This window comes from Drosophila simulans, chromosome 2L (assembly GCF_016746395.2).
Source record: "Drosophila simulans strain w501 chromosome 2L, Prin_Dsim_3.1, whole genome shotgun sequence".
Lineage (NCBI taxonomy): Eukaryota > Metazoa > Arthropoda > Insecta > Diptera > Drosophilidae > Drosophila > Drosophila simulans.
Window position 1 is genome coordinate 11,417,715 of NC_052520.2, and position 20,923 is coordinate 11,438,637.

Here is a 20,923-nt window from a genome sequence, read left to right on the forward strand (position 1 = left end):
ATACATATTATAAAATATTTTCTTCAAAAATCTCAAATACTATTTTATCAGTAAGGTGCCCCCAATATCGGAACTGCCTCTCCTCTTTACGAAAGGGTGGCAGCGCTGCTATGTGGGTGTGTGTACACGCTAAGTTGGCGCGCAATCGTGCTGGAAGTGTCTTCGCTTAGCAATGTTCCCAACCCATTAGAAAAATTGGGAGATTTTAATCAAATATGTTATCATTACACATTATTTAGTTCAAACCGTTGTTGTTTTTTGTTCTTTGTAATTTGTAATACTTTTTGCAACTGCTGCACTTTGCGCAAGTTGCACGCACTAACAACCTTTTGGAAAATGGCCAAGCCAGGGCGAGCAAAATTTTCATTCATTAAAAGTAAAGTGATTCCCAAGAAGTTAGTCAATTTGCAGAGCAAAAGAGATCGAAAAAAGGTTGTCAACGATGCGAGCGCCAAGAAGGTTGTGACTTCCGTCGTAAGCCACATAACTAGTATAGTGAGCAACCTGAGTCATAGTACGGATTCCGATGAGCATATCGCATCCACCGCGCCAAGTGTCTGGAGCACTTCAGTACCCATTCCTCCCTCCTCCCAACGAAGAATGCCCAAACAGAATGTTCGCAGATCGGTGGTCTCCATAAGTACGTTACCATCGAAAAAGTCAAGTAGCGCAGTCAAAAGAAAATTGTCTTATATTGACGAAGAGCCGTTTCATTTATATAAGCTTAGGAAACTGGCAGCCAGCGCGGAAACTCAGCTTAAAATAGTTCATTCACATCCGCACTTGACTAGTTCTACGGACAGCGTGGAGGAAGCGAGCAATCAGAGTGATGGCGATAAAGTGGACTCGGAAATGGGAAATACCTCGGATCACGAAGACCAGATGACTGTTTCCTCCGACTCGAACATAAGGATGCGCTTTGATATCCTCCAAACCCTCAGGAATATTCCCGATTGGGACGAACTTAGTGATATCGGGACTTCGGATCAGAATCAGGGCATCGATAAGAAGAGTGTGGAAATGCAGGCGGTGCCGGGCTCGGAACTAGAACAGTTACAGATTCCATTGGCCCGCAGGTCGTTGTCCTCGTCGGTGGAAAGCCTCATTCCCAGCGAGACCAATTATGAAGCACCTTCCTCGCAAAACGATGACGATGTGCAAGGTCCGGAGATACCATCGCCCTCAGGACTAGAGTCTAATGACGAAAGCGACTGGAGACGGCTGGGAATGCAATTCAAATCGAGTCATGTGGCCACTTTTAAGGACATTACATCTGTGTCCCGGTCCTCCATAGCTAGCCTCAATTCCATCCGTACGACTCTTTCCATCGGTCAACTGGTCCAAAGCTATCTGGATGGGCTTATCGAGAAAGTTGTGGACATATTCGTTAATACAGAATATTTGCGGAAGAAAAATCTGGACAAAAGTAAGCTAATGAATCGCCTGCTCAAGGAAGTCGACGATCACCACTGGGAGAGCCGCGACAACAATTGGCTGACCAAACGCCTGACCGAACACCACCTGCGTCGATTTAAGTACTCCCTCGTAACGCCGAGCAGCAGATCCCACATTAACGAATCCCATCGGCGGCGATACATGGGCGCCCTAAACGAATTGGATCATTGGCTTCACAGGACACGACAGGCTGAACAGATGCACCTGGCTGAAAGGGAACGACTGCTGGCGGAATTGGAGCGGATGCAACTGGAGGACAACGAGAAGGTCGAGAGGCTGGAGGAGGTCTTCAGAAGCACTATACTTCGGGGCACCCAACCGTCTGAACGCCTTCGCCTTGTGAGTCTTCAAAATCTGTTAAAAATTAAACAAAAACATTTTCATTGTTTAATTAGGTAACGGAAACCGCTCTTAAACATATGAGAGCAAAACGCGATGCGTTGTCTGCCACACGACTGATTTTGATCATAAAGCAGCATGACAATTCCTACACTAAAAAGGTCGAAATTAAACATTAAAAAGAAATACATTGGCTTACTAAAAGTGTTTATCCACAGAAAGTCGATGAGATTGAGGCGATTTCTGGAGAGGTCAAATTGGAAACCTATCTGTCCGCGGATAACGACGTTCAGCAGATGGTTACCACTCTAAACCGTAAGTAAGATGATAAAATTTGGAAACTAATATAAAAAAAGAAGTAAAAAGTATCTATCTATCTTAATTATGTGCAGATAAAAACGCTGAGCTGGAACGAATGTGTACGCTGGTGAAAACCAAAATCCATACCATTTCCCATCTGCGATGTCGACGGAAACTGCTGAATCGCAGATTCAGGGAGGCCAAAGATGAGTTACGAGAAAGGCGGAAACGGCAAATAGCATTGCGCGATGAAGTATATAATTGTAATCTGACACACAATAAACTTCTTGACCAGATCAAAGAAGTCCGTCGTGAGGGTGGCATTATGTGCTATCCCAAGTTGTTGGCCGATTTTGATCGGACCGAGAAGTTTATTGCCATCAAACAGGAGAGTATTGAGGAACTGAAGACCCAATATGACAATTTGCTGAGGAGAATCGACAAGATCGAACTAAAGATTCTGGAATCTAGGTCGGATTAAGTTTATATGTAAGATGCAGGGGTCTTGGCCAAAAAATAAATCAAAGAAATCTTCAACAAATATTATATTTATGTACGTTTTAAATTTGTTAGTTAACAAATAAGCGAAGAAATAACCCAGATAAGTCAAATCAGACGTGTCAAAATTGAACAATAATTTATTGGGGGGCATTTCAAAATTTTATTGAAAACCATATCAAATCGATGGCTTTCTTCCTCATCCGCTTGGCCCTGGTGGCCGGTGCGGTGTACGGAACCCAAGAGCTGGGAATATGGGAAAGTTCCGACCACACAAAGGTGCTCTTCGAGGGCGCCAAACGGGAGGTGAGTCCCTACGCCGAGGACCTGATGAACCGATTCTGTTGCTGGCGGTGCGACAAGTGCAACGAGGATGTAAAGGTGAAGCCCTGGCAGGAATCCATGGTGGATGCCTGGAACGAGACGATGAAGAAGACATTCAACGCCCTGGGTGTCCAGGTTCCCTTCTACTACAAACGATTCTCGGAAGACTTCCAGCAGGGCATCGACGACTTGGTCAACGACAAGGAGGAAATTGATACCAATGCAAAGAAACCCCAAAACCCCAAAAAGAGTAAATAACCAAGTCACACCTCAAAATAATTTGGTAATTTACATTACATATATTCACAAGCTCCTCGATAAATTGAAAGTTGCCAATGTAATAAAATCTTTAAGTATTGTATTTTTAAAGATTTCGATTATTTCATAGTTGCGTGCGTGGCTTCTTTGTGGCCGAGGGAATTCCTCCTGCAGCTTCAGCAGCCGTGCAATAGGGTCTAGTGGTGTAAATTGTAGAAGTGGAAAGACTTCTTATTGCGCTACCACGGACATCCTTGCGAAACTTTTCGGGTAAAATCGTTGGCACGGCAAACTGGTCGAAATGATTCACCTTGGCGACAATGGGAGGAGCAAGGGAATGTGACCTCTTAAGAACCGGGTTTGAAGATCCCATAGCCAGCCTCGAATTGGAGCCAAAGTTTAAGCCTGGACCAGTAGTAGTAGCTGTTACCGGATTTAGGGGCGTCACGGGCATGGGATTCGGTTGCTGAGTCTCAGCGACTTTTTCCTTCAACTCGGCCATTGTACCCACCTGACACTGCCGCCAGGTGGGCAGCATCAGTCCACGGCTCACAGTCGGCGAGGGCAGAGATGCCTGGCTGGGAACCAGGGACTTCACCGGCTGATGGATCGCTCTCTTGCTCAGATCCTCTGTCCGCTCCAGGTTGGCTATCTCCAAGTCCTCCACACTCACCTTGGTGCGGTTGGCCAACTTTGCGAAACGTTGAGCCTCGACGAGCTTGTCCCTTGCCAAAGCTATGCCAAGACATTCACATTAAATGTTTCCATATATCTACACTCCGCTATCAACTCACTGTAAGCCAGATCCAAGATGACACCACGAGCCTGCGGCTCCACCTCCAATTGCAGGTCCTTCAGCATACTATCTACAAACTCCAGATCAGAGCGGATGTCTAAGTCGCGCTCGCTTAGCTTGTATTCTGTTTTTTTGTTCATTTTACAAATTCAATTGATTAATAGGCAGAATTTTCCCAGTTTGCAACTGACAACTTGTCGATGAACAAATTTACCTAGGGTTTGCAGGCTAATGCGCAGCAACTCTACAAATTGTCATCATTTTTATCGGCAATGTGGTAATCTTTTAATTATGTTCCATAATATATTTATATATTATATATAAATATATACATATATTTTTTAAAATATACCAATCTTAGAATTTATTTTCCATTTACAGTAAATGGATTAGAATTCTAAACTTAATAATAATTACTTGCAAAATGCACAATGTTCGAGAAAGAACCCAACAAGGATCACCATCCCGGAAATGAGCCCTATGTTTCCAATGATCTGCTGTGCCATATTGGGTGCGTAGACTGTCAAGTGGCGGTGCTCCTCCACCTCGACGAAACTGGTCTCCGAGTAAGTCTTGACTTGTGGCTCTTCAGTACTAACCACCGAAGTGCGGGAACCTGTATCAATAGCTCCGGGTGATCCAGAGTCATCCTGGTGGTCATTGAATCCAAGCCCTTTTCCTGAGCGGAATTGGCTCTTCGGTTTGCGGTTGTTAGGACGCCTATATATATTAGAAGAGGTATCGGGCTGTGGAGAAATCGGTGCGTTTAGTCGGATATTATTGCCTACTCTCGCGTAATTCTGTTTTACCTTACACCAGCGGGGAAAACTGGGTGGAGCAAAATTCCATAAACTGATGCAATCTAAAAACATGTCGTCGTCCATCTCATTTCCATTCACGGTGATAAGAGCCACTACAAGGAGCACCGCCATTAGGCCACCTCTTTGACGCATCCGATAGAGGATCATTCTAATTTGTATCCACTCCACGAGAAGTTTAGAATATAGAGAAAAATTAAGAGACTATTTCACAAGCACGTTTTGTTCTGCAGATTTATCAGAAAGATCTCCCCCAAGCAAGAGAGCTTTTTGGAGCAATTTGGCGTCTTTAAGAAGCTCAAGCATAGGAGGAGCTCAACCAAGCAAGAGAGCTTTTTGGAGCCATTTGGCGTCTTTAAAAAGCTCAACCATAGGAGCTTTTACGTCACAGAATCTTTAAAATGCGACTATTCAAATTTAAATGCCATTCAAGCGTTAAAATTTGTATTTATATTTTATTTTATATAAATTTTATTTTTACTTGTTCTATTTTATTAAAATGTTTACTCCACGTTTCTTATTTGAGGGAACAAATACATGCTTGAAATATTTTTAATTTTCAATCAAATTTGTTTTGCTACAACTAAATATAAGTTTTGGTGATTTAAACATAGTTTTTTACAATAAGGTCCCGCATACATATAAAAAAGTCGAGATAAGAATAAGATACGGATATCCATTTGTGGGATAGTGTGAGCTGGTGGCGGCACTGTACATAAAATCATTGGTGGAGTTATAAGTGTCCTGGTAATTGCGGTTGGACTTCGAGCTGGAGGTAGTCCATCTTTGGTATTGGTTGCGATACAGAGATCCGGAATTCGGTTTTCTGTGTGGCTTGTCGCGGGGCTTGTATGCCGGCGGCCTCTCGCGAATGTTTGTGGGTGCTCCACCCACGGTATCATGCGCTGAGTACGCCGGCGGAGGACCTTTGGGCAAATTGTGTCCCAAGTCGAACGTAGGAAACGAAAAGGTCTTCGACAAAGATGAATAAAATGGAGGAGAGTAGGAGTGTCTTGAAACAGAACCGTAAGTGGACCCATAATTGGATCTATAACCGGATCCATAGCTGGATCCAAAACCGGATCCATGGCTGGATCCATAACCGGATCCGTAACTGGATCTAGAACTGGACCCAGAACTGGAGCTGCTACTTCTGCTTCCACCACGGGGGTTTCCCGTTGTCATATTTAGAGCCTGGAGGATCGTCACCATCACCAGGATGAACTTCAGTCCCCTCGGAAAACGAGACATTCTGAAATTTACATATAACATTCATTGACATTCGAGGCGAATTACCAAATTATTGGAACGGATGCCAATTAAAATAATATTTGTTTTCTTGTGAAATTTGATAAGGTAACATACAAATTTCATTATAAAAATGTACATAATCGGTAAAGAACATCAGATGTTTTTATTTAATTAAGTACCAGAAAATGACGATATTCAACATTTAGGAAAAAAAATAGTATTTGAATATTTGAAAGCCATTGAGGATTAGTTTACCTGCAAAATTTGACTAGGATTCTGGCACACAAGAAATGTTGTTGTCCAAATTTAATTTTAATGGTTTTATTGCTAATTTAAAATGTTTTGGTGCCGCGAATATTGGTTTCACTCAGAGAAAGGAAACCAAATAACTAAGCTTCCGAAAATATTTCGGTCGGTATTTATGTTTTTTGTGGACAGCTTTAGAGATCAGAGTTCGACTACGAGTCAAAACAATGTTGATAACAATTTCAATAAATTTGAAGAAATGTTAAAACTGTGAAATTTCATCAGTAAACAATAAAGTGTTGCAAATCTTTTATACAGTATATGTAAGCCACTTTCCCCTTTCTGTTCCCCCATTTTAAGTATTAACGCACACATAAGCATATTGTAATTGTTTGGTACATTTATTGGTGGCTTACTTTCAGGTCTAACAGAACTACGAGTATATATCAAAAATTCGATTGTTTTTTATTTTTTACAAAATATATATAAGGAAAACCGTTTGACCGGCGCTAGACATATATGCATATCCACAAGAATCTTGAGTCCCATAAAATGGCAATAAATTACGGTTGCCAATGAGACTGTGTCCTTGAGTCACTTAAGGGTTGTGTGGAGGCAATGGGCCGTTAGTGGAGACAGTAGGCCACGATTAGGGTTACCACCGTGGAGATGAGGCTGAAGTGTCCAAACGTTCGCTCTGCCATACTGTGCGCATCCTTGACGATAGATTCCGCCGAAAGTCGAGCCTGTGTCAGACCCGGCATCTTCATAATATCCGGCTGACCACCGGGAATTATGGGTGCCAATGGCACAGATCCCTCGGGAATGGCCACAGGAGTGGTCGGCTGAATGGGAGCCAGTTGAACGGATCCGGCAGCGGAAGCGGGAGGGGGTACTGGACTGTCCACTGCTGGTGCCGTTCCATTGGCTGGAGTAGCAGTCTCCGGTGGCGGTGCTGGATAGCACGCGATCTGATCCAACTCTATAGTCTTAGTAGGATCTTTGGGATCCGGACCGGGCACTTTAACGGGCACGCAGATGATGCCACCACCAGGTGGTGCATTGGGATCAGCAGGGGCTCCAGGTGCAGGAGGGACTGGCGCATTCGGATCCGCCGGATTGGGTGCAACTGCGGGTCCAGGAGCCACAGGAGATCCGGGTGCAACAGGAGCTCCAGAAGCAGATACAGGTGCCGCTGGATCAGCGGGAGCAGGTGGCGATGGACCTAGCGGCGCCAGTGGAACTGATCCTGCAACTGGTGCTGGCGGAACGGGTAGAGCTTGAGAGCCAGTAGCAGGTGGAGCGGCATAAACAGGTGGCACTGGGACTGCTGGAGAAGCGGCTGCTTGGTTTCCTCCAGCATTTATCACCGTAGTACCCGATCCCACATCTGTGGTGGTCACCGATCCAGGTGGTCCGTTATTGATAATGATGATTTTGTCGTCACCACCATGGCTGCCTCCACCGCCACCGCCGCCGGAATAGGAATTGGAACTCTCCACCACACGGGTGTGGGTGGGTGTCAGTGCGTGACCCAGGATGGCACCACCCAATGCTCCAGCAATAAGACCAGTGCCTGTTAAACAAAGAAATGCAAACTAGTTACTACTCTGCATAATGCGGATAACTCCATTTTGGACTCACCCAATCCCAAGCCTGATGAGGACTTCTGCGGCGCCTGTGGATAGTAAACAGCTCCTGCCGGCAAAGCTCCTCCAGCGGGCAGGAAGGTGGCTCCTGCGGGCAGACCTCCGCCGACTGGCCCTTGAGGATAGTAGGTGGCTCCATGGGGCACTTGTCCGACTGGATGGTAAGATGCTCCTGCTGGATATCCACCCGACGGATGGTAGCTGGCACCGGCTGGAACCTGACCCGTGGGGTAGTAGGTCGCTCCGTGGGGCACTTGACCCGCTGGATGGTATGAAGCTCCAGCCGGCAAATGACCTGCCGGATGGTATGAGGCTCCGGCTGGAATTTGCCCGGCTGGGTGGTAGGTGGCTCCAGCTGGTAGTTGACCTGCCGGATGGTAGGTGGCACCTGCTGGCAACTGTTGGCGAGGATAGCTGGATTGCACATTATGGGCATTGGTGGCCGTTATCGGCTGATATCCACCGGAGGAACCAAATCCACCAGTGGAGTTATTGCGGCCTCTGTAGGCTGTGTTGTGTGCTCCGCCATAGTAGTGGGAACCACTTGAACTGGAACTGGTACCGGGACTGGCTGCTCCTACTGGACGATATGGGCTCTGGAGGTTCGTGTTGCTGTGCGTTTGGGTGGCAGCCGAATAACTGGGTGGAGCTGGCTTGTAAGCCGGGTTGTAGGCTGGCGGCCGCTCATGTATGTTGGTATGAGCTCCGCCCACTGGATTCGAGGGTGAGTACGCCGGCGGAGGTCCTTGGGGCTTCGCTGGGACATTCCAGCCAATTGGTGAAGCGGGTGCCGATGGAGCCGCACTGTGCGTATGGGAGCTGCTCACCTTGCTCACCGGCTGCGAGTGGGATCCACCTCCGTAGCTCAGCCTGACATTATCATGGTGTGGAGCAGGAGCTGCGTGGTGCGATGGGACTGAATGCGATGGCGCAGAGTAGCTGTGTGAGCTGGTCCTCCTGCTAGAACTGGAACTGCTGCGGCTTCTGCTGCCACTGGACTTCCATTTGGCATGCGCATCCTCGGTGGTCAGTGCCAATATTAGCAGCACCGCCACCAGCAGCCTGCCACTGAGCCGCGTCGGGTAAGGGGTCATTCTGGAATGGATCCAACACCCAATTAGTTACAGTATTTCTAGTGTTTGGGTTTTTGAGTTAAACAAGATGCCTGCCACATATGTATGAACATATAATGTTTCATTTAATAAATTCTTTACCTTCGCAAACAAAACAATAATAATATTATTTTTTTATGATGATCATGTTACATTTTATATACTTTTGCTAATATGCTTTAACATGCAATACCTGTATAGGGTATTTAACCCTCGACTACTGCAGATGAGCTTATTTGTTTGCTTCCTCCTGCACCCCAATGTCACTCATCATTAGCCAGTATGGTTTTATCTTTATGTTTGTGTAAAAAACAATTGATTCAATTTACGTTAATAATAAACACAAATTATGGTTGGTCTAATGACACTTGGTTTCCCGTTAGCTTTTCTAGGTAGCTGCCATTTAAATATACGTGATTAAAGTTTTCCGCAGTTCTGGAACTTTGCTGTTCCACTTAAAATATTAAACAATCAGCGAAAGTCACGCCCTGATTGCCAAATTTCCAGGAGGTGGGCAACAGTCTGCGCCCACTTTATTTGACCAAATTAGAAGCGCGTTATGCGTGTCTTGGGCGGTCCTCTTAATGATAATTAACTTGCTGATTTGGCCGGCTTGTCGCGTGGCTACACCCCATTGAGTTTCGCCTTGAGTTCTCAAACACACCCACGCTGGGTTCCAGAACTATAAACACGGGAATTTAAAGGTCAGGTCTTCGACTTGAGAGGCCAACGGACACAAGGTGACACGGGGGAAAGTAAGGCGCAAATGGCGATTAAGGACTTTTATAGTCAATGACTAAGAGACATATAAATGCAACATATTTACTACTGTACTAAACACCTCGATTCCATTGACTTTTTCGCTTGAATTCCGTATTTATAAACAATAGATTTCCGTGCTTTATTTACATGCAATTATATGTAAGTAAACTTTTGTTTGGAACTGACACATGCACCTGCTGTAACGTGCGAGTGATGCTAAAAACATGATAGACTGGTTTGATGACTCATCGAACCACTGAACTGCAACGCATGCGCAGCTATGACGTCAGTGGGGAAATTGTAGCGGCTCAACACGAAATCGCTTATCTCATGTTTGTTTGCCCACAGTCTCTCGATTTCTACGAATTGCACTAGTTCTGGGGCATCTTAATAACAATTCTCGCTTATTCGTTCTTGAAATACTAAGCTAATCGCTAGTGTCAAATGGCAAAACCCTAAGAGATTAGCGTGGGTTCGATGACAGAGTTGTTTCAACCCAAATTTTCAATAATTTTGGGAAAATCTAATTACCATCACTGTTGGGACTTTAAATAATATGCGCTGTACATACGTATGTATATTAATCAAATTACTCATTACTAGACTCGGTCTAGAAATCGCTTGCTAATCGCAGATTTCGTGTCAGATGTCAAAGCTTTTTGAGATTATTGCGTATTTCAAGTACGACGTTTTAATGCAAATGAGTTGTTCAATAATAAGTGAATCACTTATTTACTGGGCCTTCGAAAGAGTTTATTTTTGGAGAAGACTTATATCATATATGGAAAAAATTCAAAGACTCAACATGCTCGAAAGCCGGTTAGTTACGTGTGTTTTTGAGTGGGTGGAAAGCATTTTGGCACGAATCGGTTTTATTTGCCATTTGGTCAGCTGGTCTCAAAACTAAATGGGTTAATATAAAATTTTATTTGGCTAACTAATGAGGTGGGGCAGCTGTTTCTACAGTAATGATCTAATGATCTAACCCTTGTCACGTAATTATTATTTTAAATTTTTTTATATTTTTCATTTTGTTTTAAGGCTGGATATAAAATTGTTATATACATATGTGTATAAAACATAAATTTGTTCTACATCATAAGTTATTATTTCCATTTCGAGGTATTCTAACCCACGGTGCCTGCCTTTACAATTACAAATCAACCTGTTGAGTGCATTTTCTTAGGATCTAACTAACTAGAATCTAACTAGTATTAATTGAAGACATACATACATATGAATGCAGATTAATTACATACTTCTGCATGTTACTATTCGAAATAATTAAAATTAATTAGAAGGGGGGAGTCAAAAACGCGTCTATTGATTTTGATTGAAAAAAGCTATTTGATATGTATGGTTTCTTTTATATTTGAACGCAATTTCACAAACAAACTGTTTTCCTTTTGCTTTTGAGTGACCTTCAAGTCGGGCAATGTATGCAAAAAAAGATATAAACAAAAGCAACCACCGCAATTAGTGTTTAAACCAAGGGAATTGCACTTCTAACAAATGGAGCTCTAGTACAATTTTGAGAATCAAATTTTGACATATAGCACTGACAAGCACTCAGCTTAAAATGTGAGATAAACTTAAATTTATTTTAATATTTACTCTGGCTATCTGTTTATTCCGTTTGCTGTTTCGCCGCGTGCGATATTCGCTTTGTGTCGTGCAAAGTTTCTCGAACAACTGAGCTGTGCCAGCGAACCAAGCGCTCGTGTTTTTCGTTTTTCTCGGGAGCGATTTGCGGCGGACAGAGTGGCGACCGCGAGAGCGACTCGTTCGGTGGTCAGTACACTGTGCGAAACTTGGTGTGCAGTTTGAAAAAATCATTCAAACTTTAACGTAAACACCACTTATAACTAAAAAGGCAATGTCAGTATAATATTAGTAAAAACTGTAACATTCTCTTTTAAACATTAATATTAATTAAGCTAAAACCCTATAAGAGGTGTTTACAAAGAGTTACTCAACATTGAGAATATAAAATGCTATCATTAACCGTTAGGTTTTTATATAGTCTCATGACCGTTTCTCTCTGTGCACTCACCCACTGCTCTGCACCAATTATATATCTATAGAATTTTGAGATATTTGACGTTGTTAGTGTTTCATTGGTATTCAATTTTCTTAAATTCAGCATTTCTAGTGCCACAAGGGAATTTTTGATATCACCCATTATGCGTATTTTAGTTGGAAAACAATTTCCGCTGGTGCTTGTTGTGATTCAGTGACTTTTGACACCATCTGCAATAGAAAATTCTTTACAACTCGAAAAAAATGTGCTTTTTGCGCATTTTAATCAAATTGTTCCTAACTATTTGTTTCCTAAAATGATCACTGAAAGTGAGCTTGTAATGTATGTAAATGACAAAACCTCTCGCCATATTCACTACCCTTTTACCACTGTAGCTCAGTGGAGACTTTTGTTGTAGGTGTTGTTGCGTCTAATGAGCGCCAAGTGAGCTTCATTGCTCTTGTTGGATCATCGCACGCTCACCGTTACAAAAGGTTTTTGTTTGTGGGTGTGTTTTGAGCTCGTGTCGCTTTGGTTTTTGTTTGGATGATACCCATTGGTTGTAGTTGAATGGGGTATTTTGTTTTTAAGGGGCAACAGAATTATTTGTTGGATTTGCTTGATAAAAAAATCATTTATGTTTTATTTATGTTTCAAATTTCAAAATTATTTCCTCTTTGATCGGATTATAAATTATAAGCCTGTATGCTCGTGCTGTTACAACCTCATTTAATGTGAACAACTTTTGTAGTTACCAGATCCCTAAAAATCCTATTAAAGTTTAATTTTTATTCCCAGTGTGCTTTTACCTTTTTTTATAGCGGGACAAGCCCTTTGACAAATGTGAACATTCCGATGCACAAAGGAGTCTCTGACGTGCGTGTTCTATTTTGGTGTCTACTGACTTGCGTCAAACTGTTTGTGTGCTCACGACAGACAAGTCCTTTAATAACACACCTTAGTGTGAGATAAAAATTAAACTTTATAGTTCTTTAATAAATATCTGGCCAGAAACAGTTCCCTGATGATTTTTTCTGTTTGCTAACAGCCTACAACCATTTATATGCCAAATCCACATACCGAACAAGCTTAAATCTTTAGTTAGCTTTATTTCACTTAGTTTTTAGTAGTTAAATAGAATCCGTTTCGACTTCATCACCTCTTGCAGCTACAAAGTTGGCCACATCCACGGGAGTACCTGCATGGCTGACCTCATCACCACCACCAAGTTCTGTACCATCATCTGCACCACCAACAATATCGCCGGCAACGATGGGTGGCTCAGTGGTTATGGTGGGTTGGAAATTGTCCGGATTGTGGGGTGGAGCTGGAAAGCAAACGACCCGTTCCACTTCTCGCATCACCTCCGAGTTTTCGGGATCTGTTTCGTTTAGCATGATGGGAAAGCAAATGATGCCACCATCTGGATAGGGCTGAGGAGTTGCCTCCGATTCCGTGGATTCCTCACTGGAAACAGCTTCACTTCCTCCGTCACCTTCGCCCTGCCCCTCCACATCCTCCTCCTCCGTGAGCGGATTTTCCGGGGGGACCACTGCGGAGGATTCTCCCGAAATAGTGGTCTCATTGTGCAAAACTCCCTCCTGCTGACCATTGTTGACGATGATGATCTGTCGACCATTTCCCTGGGGCGACGACTGACCCTCCTCCGGATTTCTATGGTACGTATGGTGTCGGTGGCCAAACAGAACGTTGTTCATCATGTGACCCGCCAGCATTCCGGTGAGGAAATCTCCCGTACCTGTACGGCGTAAAAAAATTAGAGAAAAAGTACAATTTTTAAGTGGACCGGGTTGAAATCGTCAAAGTAGATTAGAAACTAGACAATGTGAGAGCAATTAATTGCATTAATAAAGCTGCATTGTTAAAGCTATGAATTTACAAAAATTTATAGATTTTAATCCAAGTTATCTAGTTTTATACAAGTATGAAAGTTAAGGAAAAGGTCGTCCAAACTAACATAACTATAACTATATGATATATAACTATATGATATATCAATGTAGTCTTTTATTTAGCAAGCTGATAAGTCTTATATAGATTATATATGCTTAATGGTCTTATGCCTTTTCTAATTTTCCAATGCTATTTAAATCGAAGCTTTTGATAGCAAGCTACTCACCGATTCCTCGATTCATTCCGACGGGTGGTTGGGCATAGTACACCGCTCCCGCTGGCAGGGCCTGGGCATTGGCATAGTACGTTCCGCTGCCTTGGCCCGGATACGATCCGAAGCCATAGCCAGGTGGCATCTGCTGGCGCGGATAGCTGGGTATCTGCTGCTTGGGCGGCATCATGGGCATCTTTGGTGGTGCCGGCGGCGGCGGTGGTGGTTTCGGCACCGTCATGGCCGTGTGAACTGGCGAACCGCTCACCACCCGCCGCCCACCGCCCGACGACGAGGGCTTCTTGTACTTGCGCCATCCGCCGAACAGTCCGCCAAATGAGCCGCCGCCACGCCCCCTTCCGCCGCGGGCGTCGGTGGGCTGAAATGTGGATGCGGCGAGGAGCAGCAGGCTGAGTGCCAGGTACCAGGATTTCATCTTGGCTGCGATAGTTTTGCAATGATCTAAACTGATCGAGTTTTGCGGACGAACTGGAGGCAGGCGGCTTAACTGCGAACCGTTTAGCCGAGGAAAGTGGCAAATGCGTGAACGATGCGCTACACTCTGCAGCAGGGGTATATTTATTTCACTAGTAAGCATGACAACTCAAATTATATGTAACAATTTAACACATTCTTCGTTTGGTTTTAGATGTTTAGCCGTGTTCTGATACATTAGTACGCCGATCATTATTCGTAAGTCAATGTAGTATGGAAGGGTGTTCCTATATTTCCTATATCCAGTCGAACCCATGCTCACGTCGCATTCGTCTATCAGAATTGTGACAACACTTGCCCGTGGGGATGAGCCCCTATCACTGAAAATTGAATGAGTGTCGTCGTGTAATAATTCAATTGCCGCTAATTGAGACGAGCTCGCAAAGTTCTCGGATTTTCCTTTGGAGCCCAAAAAGCAAAATATCATGTTCTCGGCCGATGTTGATGCATGCTGCTGAGGCGACGGCAATTTGCCAAATGTGTCGCATCAAGTTCCATTACGGCAGAAATTGGTATTTTTAGTGAAATCTTGTTGCGGACTGGGCGATCACAAAAGATACAAAGATACAGAGATATACGGCGTACTTGGGGCTCGTCACGTTGAAGACGATGACGACGATCGCTCATGAACCTTATGTTGACCCATTTCGAAGGCAATGCATTTGCATCTGCACCTTGAAGACCAGAGGCCATTTGAATCCATCGTTATGCTGGAAATGTTTAGCACTATTTATAATACGTTGAACTACAAATTCATTTTATTAGAAGAAATTAAAAAGTATTTAACATGTTGCACTAACAAAGCAAGCTAATGCAGTGTGTTCAAAAAATACTACTTCAACTATTAGGTAGTTATAGTAGATATGGCGTTTGTCGACCTCTCAACCGTGGCAAGTATCTAATGGGTGGAAACTTGATCATTATTCAATGGGATTTCACTTCAGAATCGCTGTTCACTGCCAAAGGAATCGTTCAGAAATGCCAATCAGACTTGTGGTCTTGCCAGGAGTACACTGAGTTGTGGCTCGTTGGTTTACCTTATCAACTACTTAGATATATTCTTCTGCGTATTTAAGCTACCAACTATATCAATTTATGGACTGATAAGTGCTTTCTTATTGCTGGTGTACTTAAGCCTGACCTTCATGCTGACTAAATACTTGTGGGTAAAATAGATAATCGCGTTCCCTTCCTAATTTAGTTTAAACCACTTTCAGTTTTGTGCCAAATTTAGCGACGCTTATTGAGTTTGCACCCATGACCATGTTTGGATCTAGTTTTCTAATGTTTGGGCCCACATTTTTCGTGTCCTATTACAACAGTTTCTGGGAAATATGTAATCCTCGTAATCCCGAGTCCATATGCCTGAGTCCTTTGCAGTTTGCAAAAATGATGGGAGACATACTGCGCTATATTTTGATAGGAGTTATGGTTATTTGTATGCAGGGATATCGAGTTGACGGAGTTACTTTTTGGTCCTGCATGTCCTTTATTTTGACTGGAATGGTTTACTTGTATATCGTTATCAGGAAATCATACAATGTGCATCTTATAGTTGCGGACTTACACTCGATAAAGTTTCGGGTAACTGTGTTTTTGTACACTTTTTTGATGGTTTTACTGGTGATCTTTGTTGTGTCGTATGCTAACTTTCAACGAAGTAAGGTGAAAAGTAAACAAACTCAGGAAAACTATTTGGAAATGGATAGCGGTGATGAGATTCTGGGCAAATACCAGAAGCAAAGGGCTTTTTCCAGACGCGAAATATGGCTGAAGGCTGTGAATGGATATAGGAACATGGCTGATTCAAACGTGATATATAGGATTGCAATGGTGAATATATATATGTATTCAATGATACATGACCATGAAAAGGTAATCATATCTATCTACAGATACCATCCTACTGTGTATTGGCCAACTTTATCCCGGTTATATCCAATGATCGCGCTCTGATTGGCTGGAACAAGTACACAAGCTGCCTGGGTTTGCTTATCCTGCCAATCATATGCCTGCCACATGGCTTCAAAGCTGTTAGCTGGTTAATTGTGTGCCTGACCTGTTGGACTCTCAGCATCCTGACCTTCATCTCCACTCATTCCTTGAGGAGACCCGATAATATATGGATTTTTGCGCTGCTGGGATTGATCGTCAGCTCGGTGTTCATTAACTTGCTCAGTCGAGAGATAGAGAATATTATATATCAGTACATAAGTATGCAGTTTGATGTCATGCCTGATGTGACGGCACTGATATACTTTGGATTGGGTGAGATGTTAAGTGAATCCATTGTTGTGCGGTGCCTGCAGCAGAGGAAGATGTGGGATGCCACCTTTGGAGTTGTGATGAGCTTGGTCACTTATGCGATCTTCCTGGCATTTCCACTACTTTTCTACCAGGGATGCTACAACAACAAATGCAGCGTGAGTAGATTGTTAATTCATTGTCGTTGTGGAAACTGTCACGAATTTCCCACTTCAGATAATTGTAACATCTTCCACGGAAACAACCATTCATTTCATATTTTTAGTCCTGTCCACTTGTCTGCTTCACGTTTCCTTGAGTGGCTATGAGTTTCGTATATCCTTGTTCTTCTATCTCTTGGTGTTGACTGTTTTCTATGTAACACTCCAGTGGATGACTCACTACGATTGGATACTTTCCTTCGCCACTCTGCATAAATCAAAAAACAATGATTAGTTGATAATGATACTAATCTGTGTCAATTGATTGGTTATAAAACAAAAATACTACCACTTAGCTTTTATAAACGGTTTAGTTGGGTTAAGCACAGCTATTTGTACCCAAATGTGAGCCACTATACTTTTCGCATTTAATTAGCATACTTAACTTTATCACCCATAAATATTTACCTCTAAATAGATATTTATTTTATGAAGACATCAAAATAAATGAACTTAAATTTTCTTAATAAAGATGTCACAGCAAAATCAAAGTTTAATATTAAGTCATATTCTTGGACAACTTTCTCCGCTTTTGGCCAGCATAATCGCCATAAATTATCATGGCCTATTGATTGCCGCCGTCCGTTTAAACTCAATGCTGATGACGATGCCTTGGCCAGAAACACGCACTTAGACCATTTACAACGTTTAGGCCCTTTGAAAGTCATTTATAACGAAATGTAGATGTTGAATCGCTCTCGCACCCAAGGAGCACCGAAAAGTGCGTCGTATGTCATCCATAAGAGCTGAAATTAGTTCCCAGAGTCGGAAGCGGGCCAAACTGGTAAAATATTTACGAGCTTCAGAGACGTTTTGGGGGAAAACAATCAGAGTTTGGGCCCAAGCCCAATTATGAGTATGTATGTGTGCGGGCGAGGATCATAAAAAGTAACTACTTTGTGGCTTATGTGTGGAGTGCCCGAAAATATTGTTTGTCTGTGTGTGTGTGTGGGTGTCGAGCGGAAACTAAAACAAAAGCATAGTCTGCTTCTGGGCATTTTTGAAGGTGCTAGAATGCGAGGGATGTGTGTGTGTGTGTATGTTGTGATTGTGTAATAAAAAATATCCAGCTGACATTTTGTGTCAAGCTCCCTTTTTCATTTTGCCACTTCAGTATACTTGTCGCATGACCAAGTCGCCCAACAACTGAGCTGAAGCCATGAAGGAAGTGGGAATAAGCCGGAGAAACCATGGCGACTTCGATACCTGAAAACTTGAAGTATATATGGTTTTTCATGTGGGTGCAATCAATACCGAACAATAATAAATATTAAAAGAAGTTTTGGTTTCAAAAAGTGAGCTAGTCTTGGGGCCAATACCTGTAGGACTTGAATGCTATTTAAATTCGGCATGTTTTATCTATAAATAAAGATAAAAAGATTAATGATTTAAATTAATTTTTGATATATCACTGTCAAGTTATTAGTTTTTTTAATTTTCTATTACAAAATGTATGGCAAGTTTTATTTTCAACGGACTTACATGAAACACCAGGTACGTGGCAGTTGGCTCAGTTTTTCACATTTCTATGCTGGAAAAGATTGGGGGTGACGCTGTTCCCGCTTCGCTGGCTGCTTGAGTGATGACAAATTACGTTTGTCAGATTTATGACCAATTATGAGCGTGTTATATATCACCCTGGTGAGAAAAGGGCGGTGGCCATGGGAGTGGGCGGGCGGGCCAGTGGGCATGGCCAAATGGCAACGAGAGCCACCTTAATGGCAAGCGCAATGAATAAGTCGCCGTCGTTTGTTTGCGGTCTACAGCACAGCCACATTTGCCGACACATCGGTGCAAGCCCATATAAGTCGGTCTAGGTTTGGTAATGCCAGCACGTCCTTAATGCTATGCCACTGTATCGCATTTCGTACATTTTCTCGCGCCCATTTCGCGTGCCCCAAATCCTCAACTCATCAAAAATTGTGCCGTATTTCTTCGTGTTTTGAGAAATGATTTCGGATTTGCTGGGAGAAATGGGCGAGGCCCTTCGAGGGAATACAACATATCGCGTGTCTTTATTTTCACACTTTCGGCTGGTATTATTTATGGTTTTAATGCGTTGCAAATGGCCAAAAATCGTTTTTATTACACGCGCAGTTAAACTTCAATTACGCTCGCTAATCATAATGCATATGTCTTGGGTCGTATACCGTATATAAATAATAAACTAAATGATGCTTGACTGTATGATCTTATGTTTTACAGCACTAAATCATATGTTGTTTTTGAATCAAGGCTTTAACTCATAAGTTTTTCTGCTTTAGACTTGTATGAGTTTGTCTAAATGGAAACTTATAACTAACTAAGCTAAATATTAAACTAAGCAAAAGGTAGCGAATGTAAAAGGAAATCGAGACACACCTGTTAAATTCCTAAATCAACTCTCGCTCTAAATCATTCCCTCGTTTTGCTGTGACAAAACACAGAAGGCGCGTCGAAATATGCAAAAAAAAAAAAAGAAACAAGAAAACTCCCATAAAATAAGCGGCTAAGTGCGCAAATTAAAATCGAAAACCATAAATTATACAAAAATAAAAACAACTGGGGAAAATCCTTGGCTTTGTGGGCGGTTGGGTGGTGTGCCAGCAGCTGTAAGCAAAAACAACGGAGCCAAAAGCATTTTATGCTTCACTTTACAATTCAATCAGTTTCAATTTCCACCTGCCGAATACATTTCCGTTTTACAGTTTATTTCGGCTGGCGATTGGCGAATACGGCCGGCTGTTTGTAATTTTTTAATTTCGACTTGAATTTCAAAATTCAATTAGTTTTCGCCACGCACCCCCAACCATCCAAACCAAAACCCACACACACACACAGACAGGAAGGAACAAAGGCATAAAACAGTCAGTCCACAGATCCTGTGAAATCGAGGCAGGCAGCTGGGCTGCTCCACACCGCAGATGTCCGCCTGTGTGTCTGCTCTGGCATTGTTGGTTTCACTTTTTAGATTTATGCTTTTAGATTTTAATGAAAAGCCACATTTATGTAGATGCCTCCACACTTCCAGAAGCGAAAAGATATAGACTAGATGGGCGGAGGCGACGGCGGATCCAGGGAGAGATGCAAATTTTGTGGTCCCAGGCTTTTGGGGGCTGCCCAATTTAAGCCCCATAACTCAGACCGCAGCGTTGGAGAAATTAGTTCAGCCCGGGGACTGGCTCCTCCTGCTTATCGAGCGTGGGAATCAAAGATTTGATTTGTGACTAGGCTACAAAAAATGGCAAAGCTGCCTGCTAAAGTCTAGAAGCATATTCAATTTAAAAGCGATCTGGCTAGATAAAGTAAAAGAAGTGATATTTCAGTACTTAGAAACTAGTTTTTAATGAAAGTATACTAAGTATTGGCTAAAAGCTAAGTGTAAAGTGTAAATTTACCCAAATTATTTGAAATAATTCAAAGAAAAAGTTGGAATTTGGACCACGCTCTGGTTGAATAAAATATAAGATAACTATATTTTTATTCCTTTCATTTTTATATGTTGCGCTTTAGCAAGTTCAAAGGGCCATAGTCTACGTAGCGTGGGTTTTCAATGATTGCAATGATTGCGCCCAGGTCCTCGAATGCACTCATTAAAAATGAAGCCAATATAGACCATTGATTCGTTTCAATAATCAACGTAATACAAGCGATGAATTCGCACTTGAAAAACAATCGGCTGGCTGCCAATTAGGGGAAAAATTTGAAAGCGCATACGGTAAGAGTCGACTGTGTTTCATATATATGATTCTTTTTTCTCTTTGCCGCTTTTGTTGCCTTTTTGCGCGCGCAAACAAGCGGCAATATCTACGGTCAGCCAGTCGCCTGTCCATCCATCTACGCGCAACTGTTGCTGCTGGCAACTGTGTGGCAGCAACAGCAACATCGGCAACAGCGGCAACATTGACATTTGCAACAGCATTGGAAACGCGTAAGCCGCCAGCAGCTAGTGGGTAGCGGCAAATAAACATTCAAGGATATGTGCCACGCCCACTCACACGCACAGGCTGTGCAAAAAGTGTAGCATACAA

General features: G+C 42.8%; 9 protein-coding genes and 1 long non-coding RNA gene across 13 annotated transcripts; 4 read left to right on the plus strand and 6 right to left on the minus strand.

The window, feature by feature from the left end:
• Positions 1 to 202: 202 nt before the first annotated feature.
• Positions 203 to 2,637, plus strand: LOC6731985. Of its 3 annotated transcripts, none has more exons than XM_016180000.3 (4): positions 203 to 1,794; positions 1,851 to 1,955; positions 2,013 to 2,109; positions 2,187 to 2,637. In XM_016180000.3, the coding sequence occupies exons 1-4, from the start codon at positions 337 to 339 to the stop codon at positions 2,573 to 2,575; spliced, it is 2,049 nt and encodes a 682-aa protein (XP_016024658.1). In that variant the 5' UTR covers positions 203 to 336; the 3' UTR covers positions 2,576 to 2,637. The 3 variants fall into 3 exon arrangements, with proteins under 3 accessions (XP_016024658.1, XP_016024656.1, XP_016024657.1); XM_016179998.2 differs by having other exon boundaries at positions 204 to 1,794; positions 2,161 to 2,637; XM_016179999.3 differs by having other exon boundaries at positions 205 to 1,794; positions 2,013 to 2,113; positions 2,187 to 2,395.
• A 41-nt stretch (positions 2,638 to 2,678) lies between these two features.
• LOC6731986 lies at positions 2,679 to 3,277 on the plus strand. Its single transcript, XM_002079084.2, has one exon. The coding sequence runs from the start codon at positions 2,779 to 2,781 to the stop codon at positions 3,172 to 3,174; it is 396 nt and encodes a 131-aa protein (XP_002079120.1). The 5' UTR covers positions 2,679 to 2,778; the 3' UTR covers positions 3,175 to 3,277.
• Positions 3,205 to 4,179, minus strand: LOC6731987. Its single transcript, XM_002079085.4, has 2 exons — positions 3,969 to 4,179; positions 3,205 to 3,909 (listed from the first exon to the last, which is right to left on the minus strand). The coding sequence occupies exons 1-2, from the start codon at positions 4,108 to 4,110 to the stop codon at positions 3,299 to 3,301; spliced, it is 753 nt and encodes a 250-aa protein (XP_002079121.1). The 5' UTR covers positions 4,111 to 4,179; the 3' UTR covers positions 3,205 to 3,298.
• A 129-nt stretch (positions 4,180 to 4,308) lies between these two features.
• LOC6731988 lies at positions 4,309 to 5,069 on the minus strand. Its single transcript, XM_002079086.4, has 2 exons — positions 4,780 to 5,069; positions 4,309 to 4,716 (listed from the first exon to the last, which is right to left on the minus strand). The coding sequence occupies exons 1-2, from the start codon at positions 4,936 to 4,938 to the stop codon at positions 4,384 to 4,386; spliced, it is 492 nt and encodes a 163-aa protein (XP_002079122.1). The 5' UTR covers positions 4,939 to 5,069; the 3' UTR covers positions 4,309 to 4,383.
• A 204-nt stretch (positions 5,070 to 5,273) lies between these two features.
• On the minus strand, positions 5,274 to 6,604 carry LOC6731989 (probable ATP-dependent RNA helicase ddx17). Its single transcript, XM_016178406.3, has 2 exons — positions 6,295 to 6,604; positions 5,274 to 6,040 (listed from the first exon to the last, which is right to left on the minus strand). Exon 2 carries the CDS (start codon positions 6,037 to 6,039, stop codon positions 5,407 to 5,409), a length of 633 nt encoding a protein of 210 aa, XP_016024659.1. The 5' UTR covers position 6,040; positions 6,295 to 6,604; the 3' UTR covers positions 5,274 to 5,406.
• Positions 6,605 to 6,665: 61 nt separating this feature from the next.
• Positions 6,666 to 11,575, minus strand: LOC6731990 (nascent polypeptide-associated complex subunit alpha, muscle-specific form). The gene is made up of 3 exons (XM_016178405.3): positions 11,423 to 11,575; positions 7,930 to 9,029; positions 6,666 to 7,861 (listed from the first exon to the last, which is right to left on the minus strand). The coding sequence occupies exons 2-3, from the start codon at positions 9,026 to 9,028 to the stop codon at positions 6,912 to 6,914; spliced, it is 2,049 nt and encodes a 682-aa protein (XP_016024660.1). The 5' UTR covers position 9,029; positions 11,423 to 11,575; the 3' UTR covers positions 6,666 to 6,911.
• A 1,342-nt stretch (positions 11,576 to 12,917) lies between these two features.
• On the minus strand, positions 12,918 to 14,450 carry LOC6731991. The gene is made up of 2 exons (XM_002079089.4): positions 13,969 to 14,450; positions 12,918 to 13,587 (listed from the first exon to the last, which is right to left on the minus strand). Exons 1-2 carry the CDS (start codon positions 14,387 to 14,389, stop codon positions 12,959 to 12,961), a joined length of 1,050 nt encoding a protein of 349 aa, XP_002079125.2. The 5' UTR covers positions 14,390 to 14,450; the 3' UTR covers positions 12,918 to 12,958.
• A 799-nt stretch (positions 14,451 to 15,249) lies between these two features.
• On the plus strand, positions 15,250 to 17,364 carry LOC6731992. 2 transcript variants are annotated; one of them, XM_016180001.3, is made up of 5 exons: positions 15,250 to 15,338; positions 15,393 to 15,610; positions 15,666 to 16,281; positions 16,344 to 16,871; positions 16,930 to 17,364. In XM_016180001.3, the coding sequence occupies exons 1-5, from the start codon at positions 15,312 to 15,314 to the stop codon at positions 17,146 to 17,148; spliced, it is 1,608 nt and encodes a 535-aa protein (XP_016024661.1). In that variant the 5' UTR covers positions 15,250 to 15,311; the 3' UTR covers positions 17,149 to 17,364. The 2 variants fall into 2 exon arrangements, with proteins under 2 accessions (XP_016024661.1, XP_044778515.1); XM_044922580.1 differs by having other exon boundaries at positions 15,297 to 15,335.
• On the minus strand, positions 17,339 to 18,019 carry LOC123327109. Its single transcript, XR_006541577.1, has 2 exons — positions 17,711 to 18,019; positions 17,339 to 17,659 (listed from the first exon to the last, which is right to left on the minus strand). It is a non-coding gene; the product is annotated as an uncharacterized LOC123327109 (long non-coding RNA).
• Positions 18,020 to 19,376: 1,357 nt separating this feature from the next.
• On the plus strand, positions 19,377 to 20,261 carry LOC27209324. The gene is made up of 2 exons (XM_016184765.3): positions 19,377 to 19,845; positions 19,906 to 20,261. Exon 2 carries the CDS (start codon positions 19,945 to 19,947, stop codon positions 20,110 to 20,112), a length of 168 nt encoding a protein of 55 aa, XP_016024662.1. The 5' UTR covers positions 19,377 to 19,845; positions 19,906 to 19,944; the 3' UTR covers positions 20,113 to 20,261.
• The last annotated feature ends 662 nt before the right edge of the window (positions 20,262 to 20,923 follow it).